This window comes from Triticum aestivum, chromosome 6B (genome assembly GCF_018294505.1).
Source record: "Triticum aestivum cultivar Chinese Spring chromosome 6B, IWGSC CS RefSeq v2.1, whole genome shotgun sequence".
In the NCBI taxonomy this organism is placed as follows: domain Eukaryota; kingdom Viridiplantae; phylum Streptophyta; class Magnoliopsida; order Poales; family Poaceae; genus Triticum; species Triticum aestivum.
In genome coordinates, this window is record NC_057810.1 from 429,373,724 (window position 1) to 429,400,544 (window position 26,821).

The following is a 26,821-nucleotide window of genomic DNA, read 5'->3' on the forward strand; positions in this document are numbered from 1 at the left end:
ATTTGTTTCTGGAATTAAAATAAATCAAAAATGATTTATTATTTCCAGAAAATAGCTAAAACTTCAATAAATCATAGAAAATTAACCGTAACTCCAAATTAAATAAATTATATATGAAAAATTATCAGAAAAATTCAAGGAATCCATCTGTACCATTTTCATGCATGTTAGAACAACTTATCACTACTGTTTAGGACAAATGAAGTGAATGGCATTTGAATAATCACATATGGAGTTTGAATTTGAATCTTGTATTCAAACCAACTTCATTTAATCTATTGCTAGTTGCATTAGCTCATAACACATTCATTTTGCCATGTCATGACCATGCATCATATTGTGCATTGCATTGATTGTGTTCCCTTCTGTGTTGCCGGTATTTGTCCCCTCTCGATAGACGTGATACCGATGATGTGATCGTTGACACTGATGAAGACTCAATGTTATCTTCAGAAGTGCCAGGCAAGCAAAACCCCCTTGTTCATTCCGATACAATCCTACTCTCTCGCTCCTGCTCTCTTTTACTGCATTAGGACAACACCGATTCATCTGTTACTTGCTGCGGTAGCTGAACCCCTTTATCCTTTGCATGACCTGTCATTGCCACAGTAAATAGATGAAACCCACTAGCATGAGTAGGAGTTGTTTGAGCCCTGATGTGCCTACTCTTTCATGCTTGTTTGTCATGCCTGCTACTGCTTAGAGTTGAGTCAGGTCTGATTCATCGGGGATGAATCAGAGGCGTGTGAACATGTCCTACTGTGTGTGAGCTAAGCGTGTGAACACGATTTGGTAAAGGTAGCGGTGAGAGGCCATGTAGGAGTACATGGTGGGTTGTCTCATTGAAGCCGTCCTCAGGAACTGAGTTCTGTGTTTGTGATCCATGATTCAGCTACTACCATACATTGGGCCCTGAAATATGACCCTGCTCGACTTCTTATTCACCCTAGTCCTCTGTCCAGGAGTTGCAAGTAGTTTCTGGTGTTTGTAGTATGCTGGAGGCCATGGACAGCGCTGACCGTAGGGGTGGGCTGTGATGCGGTAGGCACGTGGCCGGGTAAACCGGGCACCCGTTTGGTGTCACGGAACCCTGTTCACATCGTTTGGGGCTGTGAGCGAAACTCCGGCCGGATCTCCTCATGGATGGAACCCGAATAGGCGATAAACCTGGACTAGAGACTTAGGTGTTTAGGTAGGTCGTGGTCTACACCCACGTCGGCTTTCGCTTGAAGTCTGCCGAGCACATGTCGTGTGCAGACGCTAAGTGGTGGAAACATGTATGAAGAAGTACACCCCTGCAGGGTTAACATCATCTATTCGAATAGCCGTGTCCGCGGAAAAGGACTTTTGGGTTGCTTATATCAGTTCATAGACAAGTGAAAGTGGATACTCTAAAATACGCAAGATAAGCGTGAGTGCTATGGATGGCGTTCTCGTAGGGAGACGGGAGCGGATCCATAGTGGTGTATTGATATGGTGAATATGTGGACTCGTGTGCGCCACCTCAAAAGAGTCGCTTGCAGTCGTAGTTTAGGATAGCCACCGAGTCAAAGCTGGATTGCTGCAGTTAAACCCCACCATCCCCTTGTTGAAAATGATGCATATGTAGTTAGTTCTGATGTAAGTCTTGCTGGGTACATTTGTACTCACGTTTGCCTATTTTATGTTTTTGCAGAGAGACTTCAGTCTCACTAGTAGTTCCACGTGGACTTCGACGTTTAGCTTGTTACCTCAGCTACGATCTTGTGCCTCGGCAGGATCTGATAGATAGTCAGGCTTCTCAGCCTTTTACATTTATAGATGTCTGTACCCAGACATGATAGCTTCCGCTTGTGCTTTGATTTGTATGCTCTGATTGTTGGGTCATGAGACCCATGTTTGTAATATCTCGCTCCTCGGAGCCTATTGAATAAATTACTTAAGTCGTAGAGTCATGTTGTGATGCCATGTTGTATTTGCACATATCGAGCATATTGTGTGTATGTTATTGAAATGCTTGGTATGTGTGGGATCTGACCATCTAGTTGTTTATCTTTAGTAGCCTCTCTTACGGGGAAATGTCTCCTAGTGTTTCCACCGAGCCATGGTAGCTTGCTACTGCTCCGGAACACTTAGGCTGGCCGGCATGTGTCCTTCCTCGTTCCTGTGTCTGTCCCTTCGGGGAAATGTCACGCGATGAATACCGGAGTCCTGTTAGCCCGCTACAGCCCGGTTCACCGGAGTCCTGCTAGCCCAGTGCTACAGCCTGGATTCACTCGCTGATGACCGACACGTTCGATGCTGGGTCATGGATGCCTGTCCCTGTAAGTCTGTGCCACTTTGGGTTTACGACTAGCCATGTCAGCCCGGGCTCCTTATCATATGGATGCTAGCGACACTGTCATATACGTGTGCCAAAAGGCGCAAACGGTCCCGGGCAAAGGTAAGGCGACACCCGTGGGAATACCGTGCGTGAGGCCGCAAAGTGATATGAGGTGTTACATGCTAGATCGATGTGGCATTGAGTCGGGATCCTGACACCTTGGTCCTTTTTTGGTACTTCAGGATGTTTTTGACCGTTGTCCAGCGATCCACTCCTGGATTACTTTGGTACCTCCCTGCCAAACTTATGGCAATGCACACATCAGGTCTGGTACACAACATAGCATACATGATAGAACCTATGGCAGAGGCATAGGGAAAGACTTTCATTTTCTCTCTATCATCTGCAGTGGTCGGGCTTTGAGTCTGACTCAATTTCAAACCTTGTAACACACACAAGAACCCTTTCTTTGACTGATCCATTTTGAACTTCTTCAAAAGATTGTCAAGGTATGTGCTTTGTGAAAGTCCTATTAAGCGTCTCAATCTACCCCTATAGGTCTTGATGCCCAATATATAAGCAGCTTCACAGAGGTCTTTCATTGAAAATTCTTAATCAAGTATCGTTTTATGCTATCCAGAAATTCTATATCATTTCCAATCAACAATATGCCATGCACATATAATATCAGAAATGCTAAAGAGCTCCCACTCACTTTCTTGTAAATACAGGCTTCATCGTAAGTCTGTATAAAACCATATGCTTTGATCACCTCATCGAAGCATATATTCCAACTCCGAGATACTTGCACCAGTCCATAGATGGATCACTGGAGCTTGCACACTTTGTCAGCACCTTTAGGATCGACAAAACCTTCTGGTTGTATCATATACAACTCTTATTTAAGAAATCCATTAAGGAATGCAATTTTGACGTCCATTTGCCAGATTTCATAATTACAGAATGCGGCAATTGCCAACATGATTTGGACAGACTTAAGCATCGCTACGGGTGAGAAAGTCTCATCATAGTCAACTCCTTGAACTTGTCAAAAACCTTTCACAACAAGTCAAGCTTTGCAGACATTAACATTACCATCAGGGTCAGTCTTCTTCTTGAAGATCCATTTATTTTCAATGGCTTGCCGATCATCGGGCAAGTCCACCAAAGTCCATACTTTGTTCTCATACATGGATCCTATCTCAGATTTCATGGCCTCAAGCCATTTATCGGAATCTGGGCTCATCATAGCTTCTTCGTAGTTCGTAGGTTTGCCATGGTCTGATAACATAACTTCTAGAACAGGATTACCATACCACTCTGGTGCGGATCGTGCTCTGGCTGACCTACGAGGTTCAATAGTAACTTGATCTGAAGTTTCATGATCATCATCATTTGCTTTCCTCTCTAGTTGGTGTATGCATCACGGGAACGGTTTTCTGTGATGTGCTACTTTCCAATTCGAGAGAAGGTACAATTACCTCATCAAGTTCTACTTTCCTCCCACTCACTTCTTTTGAGAGAAACTCCTCTAGAAAGGATCCATTCTTAGCAACAAAGATCTTGCCTTCGGATATGTGGTAGAAGGTGTACCCAATAGTTTCCTTAGGGTATCCTATGAAGACGCACTTCTCTGATTTGGGTTCGAGCTTATCAGGCTGAAGCCTTATGACATAAGTGTCGCATCCCCAAACTTTAAGAAACGACAGGTTAGGTTTCTTTCTAAACCACAGTTCATACGATGTCGTCTCAATGGATTCAGACGGTGCCCTATTTAACGTGAATGTGGTTGTCTCTAATGCATAACCCCAAAATGATAGAGGCAAATTGGTAAGAGACATCATAGAACACACCATATCTAATAAAGTATGATTACGACGTTCGGAAACTCCATTACGCTATGGTGTTCCAGGTGGCGTGAGTTGTGAAACAATTCCACATTGTTTTAATGAGGGCTGAAAGATCGTGGATGTCGCCTAGAGGGGGGGGGGGGTGAATAGGCGCTTTAAAATAACTATGGTTTAGGCTTGAACAAATGTGGAATAAAACTAGCGTTTAATTTGTCAAGCACAAAACCTAAATCAACTAGGCTCACCTATGTGCACCAATAACTTATGCTAAGCAAGATAAACAACTAAGTGATAGCAAGATATATAACATGCCATACTATGGCTATCTCAAAGTAAAGTGCATAAGTAAAGGGCTCGGGGTAAGAGATAACCAAGGCACGCAGAGACGACAATGTATCCAGAAGTTCACACCCTTGTAAACGCTAATCGCCATTTGGAGTTGTGTGGAGGCACAATGCTCCCCAAGAAGCCACTAGGGCCACCGTAATCTCCTTACGCCTTGCACAATGCCAGATGTCGTGATTCCACCAAGGGACCCTTGAGGGCGGTCACCGAACCCGTACAAATGGCAACCCTTGGGGGCATTCACCGAACCCGTACACTTTGGCAACCCTTGGGGGCGGTCACTGAAACCCATCAAATTGCTCCGGATGATCTCCACAACCTAATTGGAGATCACGATGCTTCCCCGGAGCTTTACACCACAATGTTGAGCTCCGAACACCACCAACCGTCTAGGGCACCAAGGCACCCAAGAGGAACAAGCTCAAGGGTACCAAGCACCCAAGATTAATAAGCTTCTCAACTTGAAATTTCTACGTATCACCATGGAGAACTCAAACCGATGCACCAAATGCAATGGCAAGGGCACACAGAGTGCCCAAGTCCTTCTCTCCCAAATCCCACCAAAGCAACTAATGCTAGGGAGGAAAAATGAGAGGAAGAACAAAGAAGAGAACACAAAGAACTTCAAGATCTAGATCCAAGGGGTTCCCCTCACATAGAGGAGAAACTGATTGGTGGAAATGTGGATCTAGATCCCCTCTCTCTTTTCCCCCCAAAACTAGCAAGAATCCATGGAGGGATTGAGAGAAAGCAAGCTCAAAGAAGGTAAACAATGGGGGAAGAACATGAGCTCAAGAGATAAGGTTCAGTGGGAAGAAGACCCCCTTTTATAGGACCTCTCGAATCCAACTATTATGTGCTCAGGTCATGCACAAGCGGTACTACCGCTTGGAGGAGCGGTACTACTGCTTGGAGGAGCGGTACTACCGCTTAGCATGGTCAAAACAGCCCAACGAGAGAGAAAAACAAGAGTTGTAGTTCTGCCAGAAGGTAGTACCGCTCTGGGGAGAGGTAGTACCACTTACCGCATATAAGAGGTACTACCGCTCAGGTGGAGGGGTATTATCGCTTACCGCTTATAAGAGGTACTACCGCTCGGATGGAGAGGTAGTACCGCTTACCGCTTATAATAGGTACTACCACTCTACTACCGCGAAACCCAACACGAAAATACGCATCCCCAAAAGCAGCGGTTCTACACGCGGCATAGGGCCGCGGTACTGCCGCTTACAAGCGGTACTACCGCTCTAGAGAGTAGTACTACCGCTTGAGGCTTTCAAAAACACAACAGAGAAAACAAAGGATGCAACAAAGACTAAACTGCCACAACTTCTGCATAAGAGCTCGAAATTGAGCAAACTTAAGCTTGTTGGATAGAAGATGACGAGTAGCATCCAATATCGAGGAGTGAAACCTCTGAAAGAGAGGAACCTGCATAACCTCCAACATTGAAAACATCATAGAAGATGCATGTGAACTCCGTTTTCGATGAACTCGAGCTTGTCATCAAGATGACCATAAGCTCTAAGACTCACAAAGAGAACCGGCAAAAACCCCAACATCGGAAACATCATAGAAGATGCATGTGAACTCTGTTTTCGATGAACTTGATATTTTCATGAAAATGACCATAAGCTCCAAATCTCACAAGGAGAAGAACCAAACAAGAACCAATAAAGATGATGCAAGGATGCAATGGTTTTACCTCTCTATGAAAGACACGATCAAGCTACTCATCGAGAGCCCCCCTTGATAGTACGACAATCGATCCTATAATTCGGTCTCCAAACTACCACCATGAGACCAGTAAAATAGAAAACCTATCAAGGGCAAACCTTTGCCTTGCACATAGTCCACTTGAGCTAGATGATGACGATCTTGACTCCCTCAAGTTGGACCACCTTTCTTGATTGTGTTGGCTTGATCAAGAGTAGTTGATTGCTCCCCCATACTCCACTATGGGTGAGCCACTCTTTGGCACATCTTCACAAGTCCATTGACACCACAATGGACGGCAAGCTTCAAGGATGTTCTCTTCGTGATGCTCCACTTGAACTTGCACACCGCAATCTTGATGACGATCACCACTTGATGTCATCCTCCATGGGTTGTATGAGATCTTCCTCTTGATGCAAACCCATGGAAACAAACCTAACCCCACATAGAACTCACACGTAGATCATGGGTTAGTACACAAAAGCATAATGGACAATGCTTACCATGCCATGGGATCACTTGATCCCTCTCGGTACATCTTGTACGCTTTGTGTGTTGATCAACTTGATTCACTCTTGACTTAGTCTTGATCAACCTTGTATCTTGTCTTCTACATGACCACTCTTTGGATAATTCCTTGAATAACGCACTGGTCAACCTATAAACTCCTTGAAACCAACAAATGGACTTCAAGAAATTCCTATGGACAAATCCTTCAAATATAACTCAAGACAACCATTAGTCCATAAAGATTTTCATCAATTACCGAAACCAAACATGGGGGCACCGCATGTTCTTTCAATCTCCCCCATTTTGGTAATTGATGACAATCACTTTCAAGAGAGTTTATACAAGGAATTATGCATCACCAACCATGCAATGCAATGACCAGTGATGCATGCGTATGATATGCAAATGCTAAGGAACAAAAACCAAAGCAAGAAGAAATAACTCTATAAACTTCTCCACAAAACTCTCTAAAACTTCTCCCCCATTGGCATCGATTGCCAAAATGGGCGAAAATCTTAGAAGGCCAATATAAAAAGTGTTCCTCCATAAACTGTGTATTTCTCAAGAAGAGAGCAATGCAATACACATACCCAAATATAAATACTTGGAGGAAGATGAACTATATTGAGGATCCAAAGATTGCAAAAGGATGATATGCCACAAATACATAAAAAGAGAGAAACAAGCAATCAAGCAATCAAAAGACACCAATTGAAACAAGCAATCAAAAGATGCCAATTGAACCAACTAAACCAATGATCCTATGAGCCACATGACAAAAAAGATATTATGATAGGAGCATAGAAGTGTTCTATAGAAACTAGAGAAGCTCCCCATGTTTTGTGCATTATTTAGTTTTGTATTTGGATACAACGAGCACAAAATAGGATTGTCACTACCCCAAAATCACTAGAACCCCATGACAAGTGCAACAGAGCAAATATAAAATTTCAGCTAACACTTGGAAGAGGGCAACGAAGTGTTCTAAAGACACTAGTGAAGCTTCCCATGATTTGTGCACTACTTAGAATATTTGCATTATGATACCAAGTGCACAAAATATGATCATCACTCCCCCAAGATCAATAGAAACTCACAACAAGTGCAAGTGGGCTAAGATAAGAGACACGTCATAGCTCTTGCAACAAGCACATGGTTGAGCAACATGTAAAAGAGGCAACTTACGAATGGGCTCAACAAAAAGGATATGTGTGAGTCATGGAAAAGCACTTGATAAGACTAATATATGGATGAGCATTAAGCATCAACATAGTTTTAAATAATGAGATACAAGGTGGAAGACATGTCCTTCCCACACACACACACACTCAACTAGCAAATGGGTTCACAAGCTCTTCAAAAGCAACTTAAAAACCAAAACTTGTGACGACCCATGGTGAAGATAGACAATGATGGCTTTGTCAAGAGGAGGGATAGCAAAAATGGAAAGCCTCCTCAAGACAAGCAAGAGAAAAAGAATCTTCACCACAAAAGAGTGCATCAAGGTGCAATGATTGAAAGGATCGATATGGTTGACTAGAGGGGGGGGGGGGTGAATAGGCAACTAACAATTTTTAAGCTTTTCTTTACCAAATTAAACTTTGCAACAAAATAGGTTGTCTAGATGTGCAACTAGGTGAGCAACCTATATGATGCAATAACAACTAGCACACAAGCAAGCAAAGGATGTAAAACAAGTAGGCTTGCAAAAGTAAAGGCACGAAATAACCAAGAGTGGAGCCGGTGGAGACGAGGATGTGTTACCGGAGTTCCTTCCTTTTAAGGGGAAGTACGTCTCCGTTAGAGCGGTGTGGAGGCACAATGCTCCCCAAGAAGCCACTAGGGCCACCATATTCTCCTCACGCCCTCACACGATGCGAGATGCCGTGATTCCACTATTGGTGCCCTTGAAGGCGGTGACCGAACCTTTACAAGCAATGTTGGGGCAATCTCCACAACAATCGGAGGCTCCCAACAACAACAACAACACGAAGCTTCACCACAATGGAGTATGGCTTCGAGGTGACCTCAACCGTCTAGGGTGCTCAACACCCAAGAGTAACAAGATCCGCAAGGGATAAGTGGGGGGAATCAAATATCCTGTGGTGGAAGTGTAGATCGGGCCCTTGTCACCCAATCCCGAGCAAATCAACAAGTTTGATTGGCTAGGGAGAGAGATCGGGCGAAAATGGAGCCTGGAGCAACAACGGGGCTTAGAGGTGGAAGAGGTAATGAACTAGAGGTAGAAGACACCCCTTATATAGTCGTGAAAAAATCCAACCGTTATCCAACAAGTTCAGCCCGCGACACACGGTACCACCACTCCTGGGGCGCGGTACTACCGCGAGGCAGCCCGGTACTACCGTGGACGACGACGGTACTACCGCGGCAGCAGCACAGGCCGGAACTAGCCTGACTAAGGGGTAGTACTACCGCTGGCACGGTACTACCGCTCCCCCTTGCGGTACTACCGCAAGGCAGGAGAGTCACGGCCTGGGAAGGGCGCGGATGAAATAAATTACATTCGTGCCTACTTCCGCTGAAACTGGGGTGGTGCAAAAACTCGACGCGGTACTACTGCTAGCGAGGCATGGTACTACCGTGGCCGGCGCGGATGTAAAAAATTACATCCGCGCCTACTACCGTGACACTGCGGTACTAGGTCGGAGGGCCACGGTACTATGACTCCTAGGGAGCGGTACTACCGTGAGCCCCCGCGGTACTACCGCGCTGGACGAGCGGTACTACCATGGTGGGCGCGGATGTAAAAAATTACATCCGCCCCTACTACCGCACCGGAGCGGCACAAGGCCTGGGTGCCGCGGTACTACCGCTTCGGAGGAGCGGTACTACCGTGACACCCAGCGGTACTACCGCTTGTACCTACAGTACTACCGCAAGTACAGCAGCAGTCGCCAAGTTTCCGCACAACCAAGATAACGAAGGGCAGCTCCAAAGTGCAGGGAAAGGAGGGACAAGTGTACGTGTTGATTCCACCCAAACCTTTCCGACGCGGACCCCCTCTTAATAGTACGGCTCTCCTATGACTCAACTCCACCAAAGAGAAACGTAGAACAACGCCGACTTCAATAGTCTCCGAGGGGCACCGAATCGTCTTGTGCCTAGTGATGAAGTATCTGAGATACTCAAGGCACACGATTAGTCCGCAAAAGCATTGTCATCAATCACCAAAACACTTAAGGGATAAATATGCCCTTAAAATCTCCCCCTTTTTGGTGGATTGATGACAACACGGGATTTGCACATAGATAAGATAATTTGAGAGCAGGGGCAAACCCCACCTCTCTAAGATATAGACGGGCTCCCCTAGATGTGTGCACTTTAGAAGAATGCTTTGGACTGCATAGCACACAGACTAGGATCAACACTCCCCCTATATTTTAGAGACCAAGGCATGATAATAAGCATAACATAACATAAAGATAGCACAATATAACACATGCTTGCTAGGATAGATAGAGTGCGAGGTAAAGTAACCAAGGTCCAAACGAGAAAGCGACAAATAGTTCGACTGAGAAAGCAACAAACACACGACACACACGACTCGAAAACTCGCAAATCCCTACACTCTCCCCCCCTTTGGCATTGAGACGCCAAAAAGGCAGAGAGGACACCTACACACACAAGAGGTGGCTCAAGCAGAGAATTCGTCCCAAGCCTCTTCGTCAGACGCCTCTGTAGCTGGAATGGACTCCTCGACATCCTCCTCAGAATCAATCCACATGTATCCTTGCTTCTCCATCCACTCGGTCTCAGGAGTGATGCGCTCCTCGGACCCGCCAGACACTTCCTCACCATAGAGCTGCAAGATCTTGTTGTGCCGGCGACGACTCTCCTTGGACTCCACGTGAGCCCTGTACTACCCCTTGGCTTGCATGCACAAAAGAGACTTCATCTTATCCTTCAACTTCTTGGCCCATGATGGCCTAGAGACACTCTGAGAGGGCCTAGCAGTACGACCCTCAGCAACATCCTCGGCGCCAGCATCATCCTCATCAACAGCCGCCCTAGCAGCAGTCGCCTCAGCACGAGTAGCGGTGTTGGCCCAGTTAGATTTGATACGCAGACAAATGGGCTCATGGCGAATCCAGTCTGGAGCCAGGAACTCCTCACCAGGGAACATCTTCTCCCAAGTCTTCGAGATCAGCAGAAACAGGTAGGGCCCATAAATAGGCACCTTGCGGTTGAACACAGCAAACCGAAGCTCACACCACATGATGTGAGAGACATCAAGTGGCTGAGTCTGAGACGAGCGAGCCTCCTGGCAAAGAAGCATCATGTCCACCATATAGGCATGAACCTTGTCTTTGTCACCGATGCGTGGGAACAAGGAGTTGCGGAAGATGCGGTACATGATATCCAGAAAGGGGTTGAGTACCAAAGTTGTCTTGCCATTGGCGAGCGCCTTCTCAACCATGAACGGGGTAAGCTTGTCCTTGTTGGCAGAATCAGCATTGCCATGGGGGCGAACACCCACTGGAGTGTTAAGCCCATCATCAGGAACCTGAAGCAGATCCATGAATTCCTTCCAGGTAGCAGACAGTTGGCGGCCATTGGACATCCAGGTCATCCTCCTTTCTTCATTAGGGTGAAAGTACACGGAGGCAAAGAACTGACAGATAATCTCAGGGTCATAGTCCAGGTGGAAAGAGATCACATGCTCAATGCCAAACTGCTCCACCAAGTCCAGAGCCTCTCCAAAGTAGTCACGGAACTTGTCCTTCCTCATGTGGTGCATATCAATCCACTTCACCTCCACATAGGTATTCTGCTTGTTCTTGATGACATCCAAATAGATTTGGGTTTGGGTCTTGTTCCAGAACAGCTCACAGCCTCTGACAGTGGAGCGCGGGTTCACATAAGGGTGAAGCTGCCTGAGACGGACATACTCAGTAGGGGCTATCTCATCCATACCCCTGGCAGGCTCCTTGTGCTTGCTAGCTGTGGTCTTGACATTGCGCTTGGACGCAGATGATCCCTCTGGAACTTCTCCTGGGTTGCGCAGACGCTTGGAGTTAGTGTCATGACTGGGATTGGACCGGCGAGAGCCACCACCTGAGACACACACGCAAAGCACCAAAACAAAAATGCGAAGAAGATCAATGCAAAGCCCATGAAAAAGCACAGGAAACTCATAGAAGGCATACGAGAAAGTTGGCATGCGATAGATGTGAGCCACGGTAGAACAGCCACTGTCTTTGGTACTAAAAGATTAGTACTGCTCCAGACGCGGTAGTATCGTGCGAGGTCACGGTAGTATCGTGGCTGGAGCGCTAGTAAGCTCTTAGTACCGCACAGGGCGCGGTAGTACCGCTCCCGAGGGGCGGTAGTACCGCGTCGCGTCAGATCTAACACGTGATTTGAATCTGAAAAGAACCGCGAAACAATGGCGGTGCTACGGTGATCAGATCTAGCGCAAGACAACAATACAAGTATAAATCCTATGCAATACCACACTCCTTCATCCTACTCTTGCAGAGATTAAGCCTATGAATCTCAAGAACACACAAGCCTCCCCCAAAACCTACTAGCACCAAACATAATCAAAAGGAGAGGGAGTTGGGGAAAAACCTTGGTCCATAGCAAGAGCACGTGGTGGGGAACGATCCCACCGGTCAGAATCACGGGAGGGCAGCCGGTGGAGGAGATCCGGCGACGAACACCGGCTCTGTTCTTGAGCACGGGGGAGGAGGAGACGACGTGGAGAGAGAGGACACGAATGGGTATGGGGAGTTAGAACTCCCCCTGCCCGTCCTTATCCCCACGCGCTCGAACCGGCACGGTAGTACCGCGGTTCATCGCGGTAGTACCGCTCAACCAGGCGGCAGTAAAAAAATACTACCGTGTGGGGACGGTAGTACCGTGCTCCCACCAGCGGTAGTACCGTGGCAGGCCGCGGTAGTACCGTAGCCAGCCGCGGTAGTACCGTGAGCTCAAGACACCTCAGGTTTCAAAACACGAGAGAAAAACGCCTTTGCACGGGAACTTTTCACACACAAGAAACCACACGAACACGCACATACCAGAGGTAAGAGGATAGCAGGAAACCCCCAAGCGACAAGGCCTCTCGAGGAGAGAGGGCGGTGGCCGAAGCCACCTATGTTTGAGTTGGATGATATGGCACCGCGAAGAATTATCCTTGGGCCCATGACCAAAACTCGTCTTTGAAGAACAAGTACCATCAAAAATGGCTAATGTGAAAGAGGTGATCTATTTATGCATAATGGGGTGAGGGAGAGTTCATTGAGAGAACAACACTCCCCCTATGTCCATGCCTACACCTAAACTAGACAACAAGTTGAGTGTGGTGGGGGGTGCACGGTTTCAAGTCACATTGCTCAAATCAATGATATTTAGCTCATGCCTTAACTCGCGAAATCTTGCTTCATCCAAGGGCTTCGTGAAAATATCTGCAAGGTTATCATGAGTGTTGACATACTTGAGCTCGATCTCCCCTCGCCTAATGTGATCCCGGATAAAGTGATACCGAATCTCAATGTGCTTCGTCTTGAAGTATTGCACCGGGTTGAGAGAAATCTTGATGGCACTTTCATTGTCACACCAAAGAGGCACTTTGTCACAAATGACACCGTACTCCTTTAAAGTTTGCCTCATCCATAGGAGTTGAGCACAACAACTACCGGCCGCCACATACTCCGCTTCGGTGGACGAGAGAGACACACAACTTTGCTTCTTGGAAGACCAACTTACCAAAGAGCAACCAAGAAATTGGCACCCTCCGGAAGTGGACTTCCTATCCACTTTGTCTCCCGCCCAATCGGAATCCGTGAAACCTTCAAGCTTGAAGTTTGCTCCTCTTGGGTACCATAAGCCAAAGTTTGGGGTATGAGCCAAATATCGAAAGATTCGCTTGACCGCCACAAAGTGACTTTCCTTTGGTGCGGCTTGAAAACGTGCACACATCCCCACACTCAACATGATATCCGGTCTAGATGCACAAAGGTAAAGCAAGGAGCCAATCATGGAGCGATATACCTTTTGATCCACCGCTTTACCATTGGGATCGATGTCAAGTTGGCACTTGGTAGGCATTGGTGTAGTAGCCGGCTTGACATCACTTAGCTTGAATCTTTTAAGCATGTCTTGAGTGTATTTGGCTTGGTTGATGAAGGTTCCTTCTCTTCTTTGTTTGATGTCGAAACCAAGGAAGAACTTCAACTCTCCCATCGAGGACATCTTAAACTTGGAGGTCATGAGAGCGGCAAATTCTTCATTGAAAGCTTTGTTAGGAGAACCAAAGATAATATCATCAACATATAGTTGGCATACAAACAACTCCCCGTTGACCTTCTTAGTAAAAAGAGTGGGGTCGATTAGCCCCACCTCAAATCCACGATCTTGTAACAACTCGGTAAGGTGGTCATACCACGCACGTGGGGCTTGTTTAAGGCCATAGAGTGCCTTATCGAGTTGATACACATGATCCGGAAAGTAGGGATCCTCGAACCCGGGGGGTTGCTTGACATAGACCAACTCATTAATAGGACCATTAAGAAAAGCACTTTTCACATCCATTTGTTGCAACTTAAAGTTGTGATGGGAAGCATAAGCAATCAACAAACGAATGGATTCAAGACGAGCAACGGGAGCAAAGGTTTCACCGTAGTCGATACCCTCGACTTGGGAGTAGCCTTGTGCTACCAATCTCGCCTTGTTGCGAATGATGTTCCCATGAGCATCTTGCTTGTTCTTGAAGATCCACTTGGTTCCAATGACGTTGTGGTTCCCCGATGGTCTTGGCACCAATCTCCACACCTTGTTGTACTCGAAGTTGTTGAGTTCTTCATGCATGGCATTGAGCCAATCCGAGTCTTCGAGCGCCTCATAGACCTTTTGGGGTTCAACACAAGAGACAAACGCGTGATGTTCACAATAGTTTGCCAATTGTCTACGAGTGCTTACCCCCTTTCTTAGGCTTCCAACCACATTTTCCATGAGATGGCCTTGGGTGGTGAGCTTGGAAGCAATCTTCGCGGCACGACGCTCTAATTCCTCCTCGGATGTGGAAGGAGGAGGGTTGACTTGATCATCTTGAGCGCCGTCTTGAGCTTGTTCTTGATCTTGAGGTTGCTCTTGATCTTGAACTTGCTCGAGGGGGAGAACTTGACCTTGGGCATCATTTAGAGGTTCACCACCGTCTTGAGGTTGATCTTGCCCTTGGTCTTGTTCACGAGGTTGAGGGCCTTCACTTTGTTCTTCGGAAGCGTGTGGGTCTTGATGAGGTGATGGCTCTACTTGAGTAGAGCATTGTCCTTCTCCTTCGGCCACAAGGGGTTCCTCAATGGGTAGGATTTGACCAATACCCATTCTTCTTATGGCTTGGGGAGGAATTTCATCACCTACATCACAAGTACCACTTTGCTCCACTTGGGAGCCGTTATTTTCGTCAAACTCCACGTTACACGTCTCCTCAATGAGTCCGGTGGACTTGTTGAGGACACGGTAAGCATGAGAGTTTGTAGCATAACCAACAAATATGCCCTCATGAGCTCTAGCCTCAAATTTAGACAAACGAACACCTTTCTTGAGAATGAAACACTTACAACCGAACACCCGGAAGTACTTGAGGTTGGGCTTGTTGCCGGTGAGTATCTCATAAGGAGTCTTGTTCAAGCCTTTGCGGAAGATAGAGCCGATTGGATGCATGACATGCGGTGTTGATGGCTTCGGCCCAAAAGTTGTATGGAGACTTGAACTCCGCCATCATGGTCCTTGCCGCATCCATCAACGTCCGGTTCTTCCTCTCCGCAACACCATTTTGTTGAGGGGTATATGGTGCAGAATATTGATGCTTGATCCCCTCATCACTAAGAAACTCATCCAAGGTGTAGTTCTTGAACTCGGTGCCGTTGTCACTTCTTATTGTCAAGATCTTTGCATCATGTTGACGTTGAGCTTCATTTGCAAAGTCGATGACGGTTTGTTGAGTCTCACTCTTCCTCTTGAAGAAGTATACCCAAGTATATCTTGAATAATCATCCACAATCACCAAGCAATACTTTCTTCCTCCAAGACTATCAAAAGATGGAGGCCCGAAGAGATCCATGTGAAGGAGCTCCAAGGGTCTCTTCGAGTAGATGATGGTTGATGGAGGGTGAGCCTTTTCATGAAGCTTTCCTTCGATACAAGCACTGCAAGCACGATCTTTGGCAAAACTAACATTTGTTAGTCCACGGACATGGTCCCCCTTGAGAAGACTTTGCAAAGATCTCATATTGACGTGGGCTAAACGGCGATGCCAAAGCCATCCCACGTCAACTTTAGCCATTAGGCATGTCGCGGTCTTAGTGGGTCGCTCCGAAAAGTTAATCACATAGAGACCGTTCTCGACATGCCCAACAAAGGCTACTTTAAGAGTCTTGCTCCACAAGAGGGCCACGGTATCAATGTCAAAGAATGTAGCAAAGCCCATGAGTGCAAGTTGACGAACGGAAAGTAAATTGAATGCAAGGGACTCAACAAGCATGACTTTCTCGATCGTTAGATCATGAGAAATGACAACCTTGCCGAGACCCAATACCTTAGAATGTGATGCATCACCCCACTCGACATTGGTGGGCATAGATGGAATCTCTTGCACGTCCACCACCAAGTCCTTGCTCCCGGTCATATGATTTGTTGCTCCACTATCGAGCAACCATGATCCCCCACCGGAAGCAAACACCTACACGAGATCAATGCTTGGTTTTAGGTACCCATTTAGTAATGGGTCCTTTGATGTTAGTAACAAGGGTCTTGGGAACCCAAATAGACCATTCAATGTACTCATAAGAAGAACCAACAAATTTAGCATAAACATGTCCATCACTAGCACGACACAACACATATGACGGGTTAAAGTCGCCGGCTTTGTTTGAGGAAATGCTTTTGCCCTTTTGGACATCAACTCCCTTCACTTTCTCCTTCTTCTTCTTAGGAGCACCCTCTCCCTCTTTCACAAACGTTTGTTTGAGAGGAGGAGGACGTTTGGTCTTGTTGTTCTTCTTCTTCTTGCTCTTGGACTTGGGTGCAAACCCAATTCCTTCTTTGGCCACAACTTCCTTTTGATTGCTCAAAAGGTCGTTGAGGTTCTTCTCACCTTGAATGCAAGTCACAAGGCCTTTCTCAAGTTGATCCTTCAACTTGGCATTCTCCTCCACAAGATGCTCATGCTCACAACACGGGTTAGTAGCACATGCATTATCAATTAATACCATATGAGGAAAAGTGGCCTTTTCCTTGATTAGCTTAACTTGGAGTTGAGCATGAGACTCTTTGAGATTAGCATGAGTACCCTTCAAGACCTTGTGGGCCTTGTCAAGTAACTCAAACTCCTCTTTGAGTCTAGCATGATCAACCCCAAGTTTAGCCTTCTCGGAGGTTAGCACACGAGACATGACAAGAGCATGATCAAGATCTTTCTTTAACTTAGCATGGCTATCGTTGTGTGACTCCTCAAAAGTCAAATGATGCACACGCTCTTCCTCAAGAGCATTAGAGAGATCCGATATCTCATCGGCATAGTCACGACTATTACCTTCCATCTTAGAGATGGTTTCTTCGTGAGCCTCGATCATGTCATTGGCCTCACCAAGTTGTTCCAAGAGAGCAACAAAATGCTTCTTGGACTTGCCCTTGAGCTTACTCATAAAAGACTCAAACTCATTTACTTCCTCATTAGACTCATCATGTTCATCAATGCAATCCTCCACGGAGGGATTAGGAATGATGGTGGTTTTAATGTTGGGGGTTACCTTGTTTGAAGCTTTAGCCATGAGGCATTTGGCGGTGATGTTTTCGTTGGGTGAATCAAAGAGAGACACCCGGGGAGTAGTAGCAATGGCAACGGATGCCATGGCCATTGCTTCTTCATTCTCATCATCATCGTCATCCTCTTGGTATTCTTCTTGAACCACCAACCCACGAGTGGGAGTCTTTTGGCGAAGTTGTTCTTGTTGGGGAAGGACTTGGCTTTGTATTTTCGGATGAACTTGCCACCATTGTCTTCCCGCTTCTCGTAAGGATAATCCGCAACGAAATGGCTCACATTGCCACAGTTGAAGCAAGTTCTAACTCGTTGCTTGCCCTTGACGCCACTTGAGTTGTTCTTGTTGAAGTTGGGTCTTGAACTCTTCTTGTTCCAAAATTGTCTTGAAGCAAGGGCCATGTGCTCGTGATAGTCAAATTTGGTGTCTTCGGGGTTGCTTTCCTCATCTTCCACTTCTTCCTCTTCTTCCATAATAACCTTGGCCTTCAAAGCAAGATTGGGCTTCTTTGCCCTTTGAGAACGGAGCACCGCATTGTCGGCGGTCTTGTCCAAAATGCTCATTGCAACGAACTCATCCAACACTTCACTAGAGGTCATGGAGTGAAAGTCCGGTCTTTGACGAATGACAGAGGACATGGCTTTGTTGTAGGGCATCATGGCCTTGAGGAACTTTCGCTTGATCCAATTGTCATCCGTGTCCTTGCTTCCATGATCTCGGAGTGCAACCGCGAGTTTGGTCACTCTTCGAAAGAGCTCACGAGGTTCTTCATCTTCTTTCATTGCAAACTCATCGGCTTCATCTTGCACCACTTCATAGTTGGAGCGTTGAATGCTAGCACTTCCTCGATAGAGACGCTCGACACATTTCCATGCTTCTTTAGCCATGACATGAGGTCGAAGATGAGGAAGGTCTTCGGGAAGGATAGCATCTTGGATGATGAAGAGAGCACTCTCATTGAATTGATTGTCCACTTCTTCTCGAGGGGTGAAGTTGCTTGGGTCATGAGGATAGAAACCTTCTTCAATGATTCTCCAAAGGTTAGTGTTCACATGTTTTAAATGTCGCTTGAAGCGATAAACCCAAGAATCAAAATCTTCATTTTCACATATTTAGGAGGAGGACCAGCATGATTTAAATGAGTGGAGGGAATAGGTCCTCTATAGATAGGAGGTTCCACATGGGCAAAGATGCCGGTGCCATTTCTACCACTAGTAGAAGGACTCTTTTCATTGTTAGCTTCCCCCTTGTCGGAGTTAGCATCCGTCACCTTGTTAGTGGGATCACCCACTTTCATTGGAACGGTAGATAGTTTAAGTCCCTCTAGAAATTCATTAAACATGCTTTTAACCTCGACCGTCATGGAGGTTTTCAATGTGTCTAAAGCCACATTGAATTCCACACGTGAGACCGAGGTTCCCCCTTCAGCCGAAGACGAGATGGGATTCACACCGGAGTGTTCCTCCGCACCATCGTAGGTGTCAACCATACTCTTCGGACGGCAAAGTCCTTAATAAAGAGACGAGGCTCTGATACCAATTGAAAGGATCGATATGGTTGACTAGAGGGGGGGGGTGAATAGGCAACTAACAATTTTTAAGCTTTTCTTTACCAAATTAAACTTTGCAACAAAATAGGTTGTCTAGATGTGCAACTAGGTGAGCAACCTATATGATGCAATAACAACTAGCACACAAGCAAGCAAAGGATGTAAAACAAGTAGGCTTGCAAAAGTAAAGGCACGAAATAACCAAGAGTGGAGCCGGTGCAGACGAGGATGTGTTACCGGAGTTCCTTCCTTTTAAGGGGAAGTACGTCTCCGTTAGAGCGGTGTGGAGGCACAATGCTCCCCAAGAAGCCACTAGGGCCACCGTATTCTCCTCACGCCCTCACACGATGCGAGATGCCGTGATTCCACTATTGGTGCCCTTGAAGGCGGCGACCGAACCTTTACAAGCAAGGTTGGGGCAATCTCCACAACAATCGGAGGCTCCCAACAACAACAACAACACGAAGCTTCACCACAATGGAGTATGGCTTCGAGGTGACCTCAACCGTCTAGGGTGCTCAACACCCAAGAGTAACAAGATCCGCAAGGGATAAGTGGGGGGAATCAAATATCCTGTGGTGGAAGTGTTGATCGGGCCCTTGTCACCCAATCCCGAGCAAATCAACAAGTTTGATTGGCTAGGGAGAGAGATCGGGCGAAAATGGAGCTTGGAGCAACAATGGAGCTTAGAGGTGGAAGAGGTAATGAACTAGAGGTAGAAGACACCCCTTATATAGTCATGGGAAAATCCAACCATTATCCAACAGGTTCAGCCCGCGACACACGGTACTACCGCTCCTGGGGCGCGGTACTACCGCGAGGCAGCCCGGTACTACCGTGGACGACCACGGTACTACCGCGGCAACAGCACAGGCCGGAACTAGCCCGACTAAGGGGCAGTACTACCGCTGGCGCGGTACTACCGCTCCCCCTTGCGGTACTACCACAAGGCAGGAGAGTCACGGCCTGGGAAGGGCGTGGATGAAATAAATTACATCCGTGCCTACTTCCGCTGAAACTGGGGTGGTGCAAAAACCCGACGCGGTACTACCGCTCGCGAGGCGCGGTACTACCATGGCCGGCACGGATGTAAAAAATTACATCCGCGCCTACTACCGTGACACTGCGGTACTAGGTCGGAGGGCCACGGTACTACGACTCCTAGGGAGCGGTACTACCGTGAGCCCCCGCGGTACTACCGCGCTGGACGAGCGGTACTACCGTGGTGGGCGCGGATGTAAAAAATTACATCCGTCCCTACTACCGCACCAGAGCGGCACAAGGCCTGGGTGCCGTGGTACTACCGCTCCAGAGGGGCGGTACTACCGTGACACCCAGCGGTACTACCGCTTGTACCTACGGTACTACCGCAAGTACAGAAGCAGTCGCCAAGTTTCCGCATAACCAAGATAACGAAGGGCAACTCCAAAGTGCAGGGAAAGGAGGGACAAGTGTACGTGTTGATTCCACCCAAACCTTTCCGACGCGGACCCCCTCTTAATAGTACGGCTCTCCTACGACTCAACTCCACCAAAGAGAAACGTAGAACAACGCCGACTTCAATAGTCTCCGAGGGGCACCGAATCGTCTTGTGCCTAGTGATGAAGTATCTGAGAGACTCAAGGCACACGATTAGTCCGCAAAAGCATTGTCATCAATCACCAAAACACTTAAGGGATAAATATGCCCTTACAACGATATAAGACCCACACTCAAGATAAATCCTTTCATGAAACCACCAAGGAAAAAGGTGGACATAAAAGAATGAGGATATCAACTAGAGATGTAACTTCTCTCAAGAGTATATGAACAAACGAAATAGTTACACAAAGGAAAGAACAAGATATCCACAAGGAAGTCATAAATATACTAATAAGATGTTTGCTTGAAAGCATAGCACATGGCTAGATATGGTATTATGGTATATAAATGAACTCCTACCACACCTCCATCAAAGACATCACAACTAGCAACAAGAGATCATCGTTGGGATGCTTTGAGAAAGGAAACAAGTATCACAAGATGAAATGAATATCATGCCAAGATGCAACCTACGCAAGGTTGAATGCAAGAGAGGAATGCATGAATAGGTACTTGTTACCAAGATAGCATTGTGATAGAGGCAAAGGTGTCCCGTCTTTCGATGAGATGATGGATATCGCTTTGGTGGAAGTCGACTTTGACGATCCGACTACGAACGTGCGAGGACGTCGCGCCTTAGCAATCGCTAAACCAACTCCGAGAGGTTATTGACCACGCCGGAGCATGATCAACCTGACCACGAGGGTCTGTTTCCTGCGAGCAAACGAAGAACAAGCAAGAAACTAAGATTGCAATCTGGATATTGCGAATATAAGATGAAAGCTTTATTGATCAAGGTGGGGTTCTGTGACGCCTTTGTCTGGTCGTTGAACACAAACGAAGTACGCGAAGTTGCAGCTATGGCGAACTTTTAATCTAAACAAAACCCAAAGTCTAAACGCTGCCCTAAGGGCTGTATATATGGAGGAAGAGAGGGGGAATTTCGTGGCCCTTGGTGGAGGGGTCCGAAATCAACCCTATCTCTTGTTTCCCCACACATACGGACTCTAAAAATAGCCTATACCTATGTATTTCGAAATTACATGGGCCTGGCCCAATAAAAAGGTGACGCAGCACCTATAATAGCCTCGGGACGAAATTTATGAAGTGGCATCTTGTATATTTCGTCCAAGGCTTCATGCACCCATTATGGTGGCTTCAAAGTCCTGAAATCATCACTTGTAACTCCGTTCTTGTTCCCCTTGCGCATGGCATCATCTCCATGCTTGTTCTTGCTCCAATGTTCATCCTTCTCCAAGCTAGGCCCTTCATTTGTAAGCAAAACAAATGTATCCAATTTAGGCAGCATCATATTCTCATGAACATTAGAATCATTACCAAGAAACGAAAGTACCTGATAATTTAATTGGCGTGCGCGAGCTCTAGTAATTGGTCCCGTATATGTAGCAGTAGGGGCTGTGGGTGTAACAATGGTATTGATGTCCTCATCATCCTCCCCTTCTTGAAATGAAGTCGTCCTCGACGGAAACTCATCTTCCTCACCCAAATAAGGCTTCAAATCTGCAATGTTAAAAGTGGGACTAACCCCAAAATCTGCAAGCAGCTCAAGTTTATATGCATTATCATTTATTTTCTCTAACACCTTAAAGGGACCATCAGCACGTGGCATTAGCTTTGATTTGCGCAAATCAGGAAATCTATCCTTACGCAAATGTAACCAAACAAGATCTCCAGGTGCAAACACAACATGTTTTCTACCCTTATCTCCAGCAAGTTTATATTTAGCATTCATACGCTCAATGTTTTCCTTAGTTAACTCATGCATTTTTAAAATCAATTCAGCACGTTGTTTAGCATCAAAATTAACCTTCTCCAAGATGGAAGAGGCAACAAATCAATAGGTGCACGAGGTAGGAAACCATACACAACTTCAAAAGGGCACATCTTAGTAGTAGAATGCAATGAACGATTATAAGCAAATTCAATATGAGGCAAGCATTCCTCCCACATTTTCTTATTATTCTTCAAAACAGCCCTAAGCATAGTAGACAACGTTCTATTGACTACTTCAGTTTGTCCATCAGTTTGGGGGTGACAAGTAGTACTAAAAAGCAGTTTAGTCCCCAACTTAGCCCATAAACATCTCCAAAAGTGGCTAAGAAATTTAGTATCATGATCTGAAACAATAGTATTTGGCACACCATGCAAGCGAATAATTTCACGAAAGAACAAATCAGCAACATTAACAGCATCATCGCTTTTATGACATGGTATAAAGTGTGCCATTTTCGAGAATCTATCCACGACAACAAATATGCTATCCCTCCCCTTCTTTGTTCGAGGTAAACCTAAAACAAAGTCCATAGATATATCCTCCCAAGGAACACTAGGTACAAGCAAAGGCATATATAAACCATGAGGATTGAGTCGTGACTTAGCTTTTTGACATGTAGTGCATCGAGCAATAAAACGCTCAACATCCCGTCTCATCTTTGGCCAAAAGAAATGTGTAGCAAGTACGTCCTCCGTCTTCTTCACGCCAAAGTGTCCCATTAATCCTCCTCCATGCGCCTCCTGCAACAACAAAAGACGAACGGAGCTAGCTGGAATGCATAGCTTGCTAGCACGAAACACAAATCCATCGTTAACGACGAACTTGTTCCACGTTCTTCCTTCTTTACAATTCTGCATTACATCTTTAAAATCAGCATCATGCACATATTGATCTTTGATGGTCTCCAAACCAAATATTTTGAAGTCAAGTTGTGAAAGCATAGTATAGCGGCGAGACAATGCATCAGCAATAACATTTTCTTTTCCCTTCTTGTGTTTAATGACATAAGGAAAAGTCTCAATGAATTCAACCCATTTAGCATGTCTACGATTCAGTTTAGCTTGACTTTAATATGTTTCAAAGATTCATGATCAGAATGTATAACAAATTCTTTGGGCCATAAATAATGTTGCCATGTTTCTAAAGTCCGAACAAGAGCATATAATTCTTTATCATAAGTAGAATAATTCAGACTAGGCCCACTCAATTTTTCAGAAAAGTATGCAACAGGTTTGCCATCTTGTAATAACACACCGCCTAATCCAATTCCACTAGCATCACATTCAAGCTCAAAAGTCTTATTAAAATCAGGAAGTTGGAGTAAAGGAGCATGTGTCAACTTATCTTTCAATACCGAGAAGGCTTCTTCCTGTGCGGTACCCCAAAGAAAAGGCACATCTTTCTTTGTAAGCTCATTGAGAGGTGCAGCAATGGTGCTGAAATCTCTCACAAAACGCCTATAGAATCCAGCGAGGCCAAGAAAACTCCTCACTTGTGTGACCGTTTTGGGTTGCGGCCAACTCTCAATAGCTTCAATCTTGGCTTTATCAACTTCAATTCCCTGTGGAGTAACAACATAGCCAAGAAAAGATACTCGGTCGGTGCAAAAGGTGCACTTCCCAAGGTTACCAAACAAACGTGCATCACGTAGAGCAATAAAAACAGCACGTAAATGTTCCAAATGTTCTTCCAAAGATCTGCTATAAATCAATATGTCATCAAAGTAAACTACCACAAATCGTCCAATGAAAGCACGTAAAACTTCGTTCATTAATCTCATGAAAGTACTAGGTGCATTAGTTAACCCAAAAGGCATGACTAACCACTCATATAATCCAAACTTAGTTTTGAATGCTGTTTTCCATTCATCTCCCAATTTCATACGAATTTGATGGTATCCACTACGCAAATCAACTTTGGAGAATATTGTAGAGCCACTCAATTCATCAAGCATATCATCTAGCCTAGGAATAGGATGACAATAATGAATAGTAATATTATTAATGCCTCTACAATCAACACACATACGTGATGTACCATCCTTTTTCGGCACTAGAATAATAGGAACAACACAAGGACTAAGGGATTCGCGTATATAACCTTTGTCGAGAAGCTCTTGTACTTGACGCATAATCTCCTTCGTCTCCTCTGGATTGGTACGGTATGGTGCACGGTTTGGCAGTGAAGCACCAGGAATTAAGTCAATCTGATGCTCAATCCCTCGAATAGGCGGTAATCCCGGTGGCACGTCTTGTGGAAAGACGTCAGCGAACTCCTGCAAAATGTTAGTGACAGCAGGAGGCAAAGAGGAAGGCACGTCCTCGAATGAAAATAATGCCTCTTTGCACACAAAAGTATAGCAAACAAATTTGCTGAAATCTAGCTCATCAATATCAGATTTGGTGGCAAATAAACATGCACTTTTCAATTTAATTTCAGAAGCAACACTAGATGGTTTATTATTAGGCTTCATTTGTTGCTCAAATTCTTTTGCCACAATCTGATTTTCACTCTTATTCGTCTCCTGTTTTGCTTTATTAGCTCTATTAATATCATCTTTCAAAATGGAATCAGGAGTCATAGGAAGCAAAGTAATATTTTTATCCTTATGAACAAGAGTATAGTGATTGTTTCTACCATGGTGTACAGAATTTTTATCAAATTGCCATGGTCTACCAAGTAATAAGGAACATGCTTGCATAGGTACCACATCACAATCAACATAATCAGCATATGTAGAGATACTAAAATGCACACGAACAGTACGTGTTACCTTAACCTTGCCGCTGTTGTTGAACCATTGGATGTAGTAAGGATGTGGATGTGGTCTTGTGGTGAGAGAAAGCTTCTCCACCAGCTTCCATGCTAGCCAAGTTGTTGCAGCTCCCTCCGTCTATGATGACGCGCACAGAACGTTCCTTCACAACTCCCTTGGTATGGAACAAATTGTGCCTCTGATTTTGCTCAGCTTGTGTGATCTGCACACTCAAAACACGTTGAGCAACTAAACATTCATACCTGTCAGCGTCTTCAGGAGCCATGTATTGCGTCTCATGATCAGAATCATCTCCACCATGTTCTTCACGTGTAATAAGAGCCAAAGTCTCCTCATCATAGTCACTAGCAGACTCATATCCACCATCCGCGGTAGCAATCATCACACGCGGAGATTTGCATTCTCTCGCATAATGACCTCCTCCCTTAAAACGACGACAAATAATATCACTTGTGTGCCCTGTTGATGCCATGGAAGAAGAAGAACGCTGTGCAGGCCCCGCAGGTGCGCTCTTGGCAGATAATGGTGGTTGTGCCTGTTTTCTTGTATCACGGCTGGAGGTGGCACCGGATGGAGGTGCTGGTGCAGTTGAAGTAGAAGATGCACGTGGTGTCCATGATGAAGGTCGGCCTGCAGAAAAGTTAGTTCGCCCCAATGCTTGTCGATCCTGCACTTCACGTTCAGCTTTACAAGCAAGATGGAATAAATGAGTGATATTAGTATACTCCTTATAGTCTAGAATGGTCTGAATCTCTCTATTTAATCCACCCAGAAAACGTGCAAGCATAGCTTCATTCTCCTCAACAATACCACATCTAATCATGCCAGTTTGTAATTCCTGATAATATTCTTCTACAGAATTTTCCCTTGTCTTAAACGCTGCAATTTTTGAAGCAATTCACGTTGATAATATGGTGGAACCCAACGCGTACGCATAGCAGTTTTCAAAGCAGCCCAAGTAGTTGGAATAGGATATAATCTACAATGTTCAGACCACCATACACATGCAAAACTAGTGAAAGCACAAACAGCAGCAGCAACTCGTCTCTCCTCAGGATATTGTAAACATGTAAATCGTTGTTCAGTTTCTGACTCCCAAGTAAGATATATATCAGGAACATATCTACCCTCAAATGGTGGAATATTCAATTTCAGTTTAGGAATATGGACATCATCTCGTACCTGAGGTGGTGGTGCAGGCCTACCATTACGAATATATACCTGAGGTCGACCTACTGGTGGTGGTACAGGTGGCTGCACGTAGTGCTGATTTTGATCTACCTCATCCTCATAATCTCCCACATAATCATCCTCCTCCGCATCAGCAGCAGGAGCCACAGAAGTATCAACAGCAGCACCAATAGTTTGGCCAAACGCAAGAGGAACACGGCTTGCTCGGCGGAGGTCTGTTTCGCGACGTGGAGGTAGTCGTTGTTGTTGTTGTTGGAGAGGTGCGTTAGGTGCAGCGGGTGGTGGTGGTGGAAAACGCGCGAGCAATTCATTAAACTTGTTATCGAGCTTTGTTTCGAACGTCTTCTCAAGGCCAGTGATCTTCTCCATGGCCTCTTCAAAATTGTTCAGCACATCTTGCACCTGTTCAGTCATCATTT

At 45.6% G+C, this 26,821-nt stretch overlaps 1 protein-coding gene across 1 annotated transcript in view; it reads right to left on the bottom strand.

The window, feature by feature from the left end:
- The window catches only part of LOC123139244 (uncharacterized), an 82,456-nt gene that overhangs the window by 20,567 nt on the left and 35,068 nt on the right, over positions 1-26,821 (bottom strand). Inside the window, exons 2-3 of the mRNA XM_044559040.1 lie at positions 11,585-11,799; positions 11,123-11,248 (exon numbers count right to left, since the gene is read on the bottom strand). Of these exons, the coding sequence (XP_044414975.1) occupies positions 11,123-11,248; positions 11,585-11,799 (341 nt within the window). The remainder of the gene's footprint in view (positions 1-11,122; positions 11,249-11,584; positions 11,800-26,821) is intronic.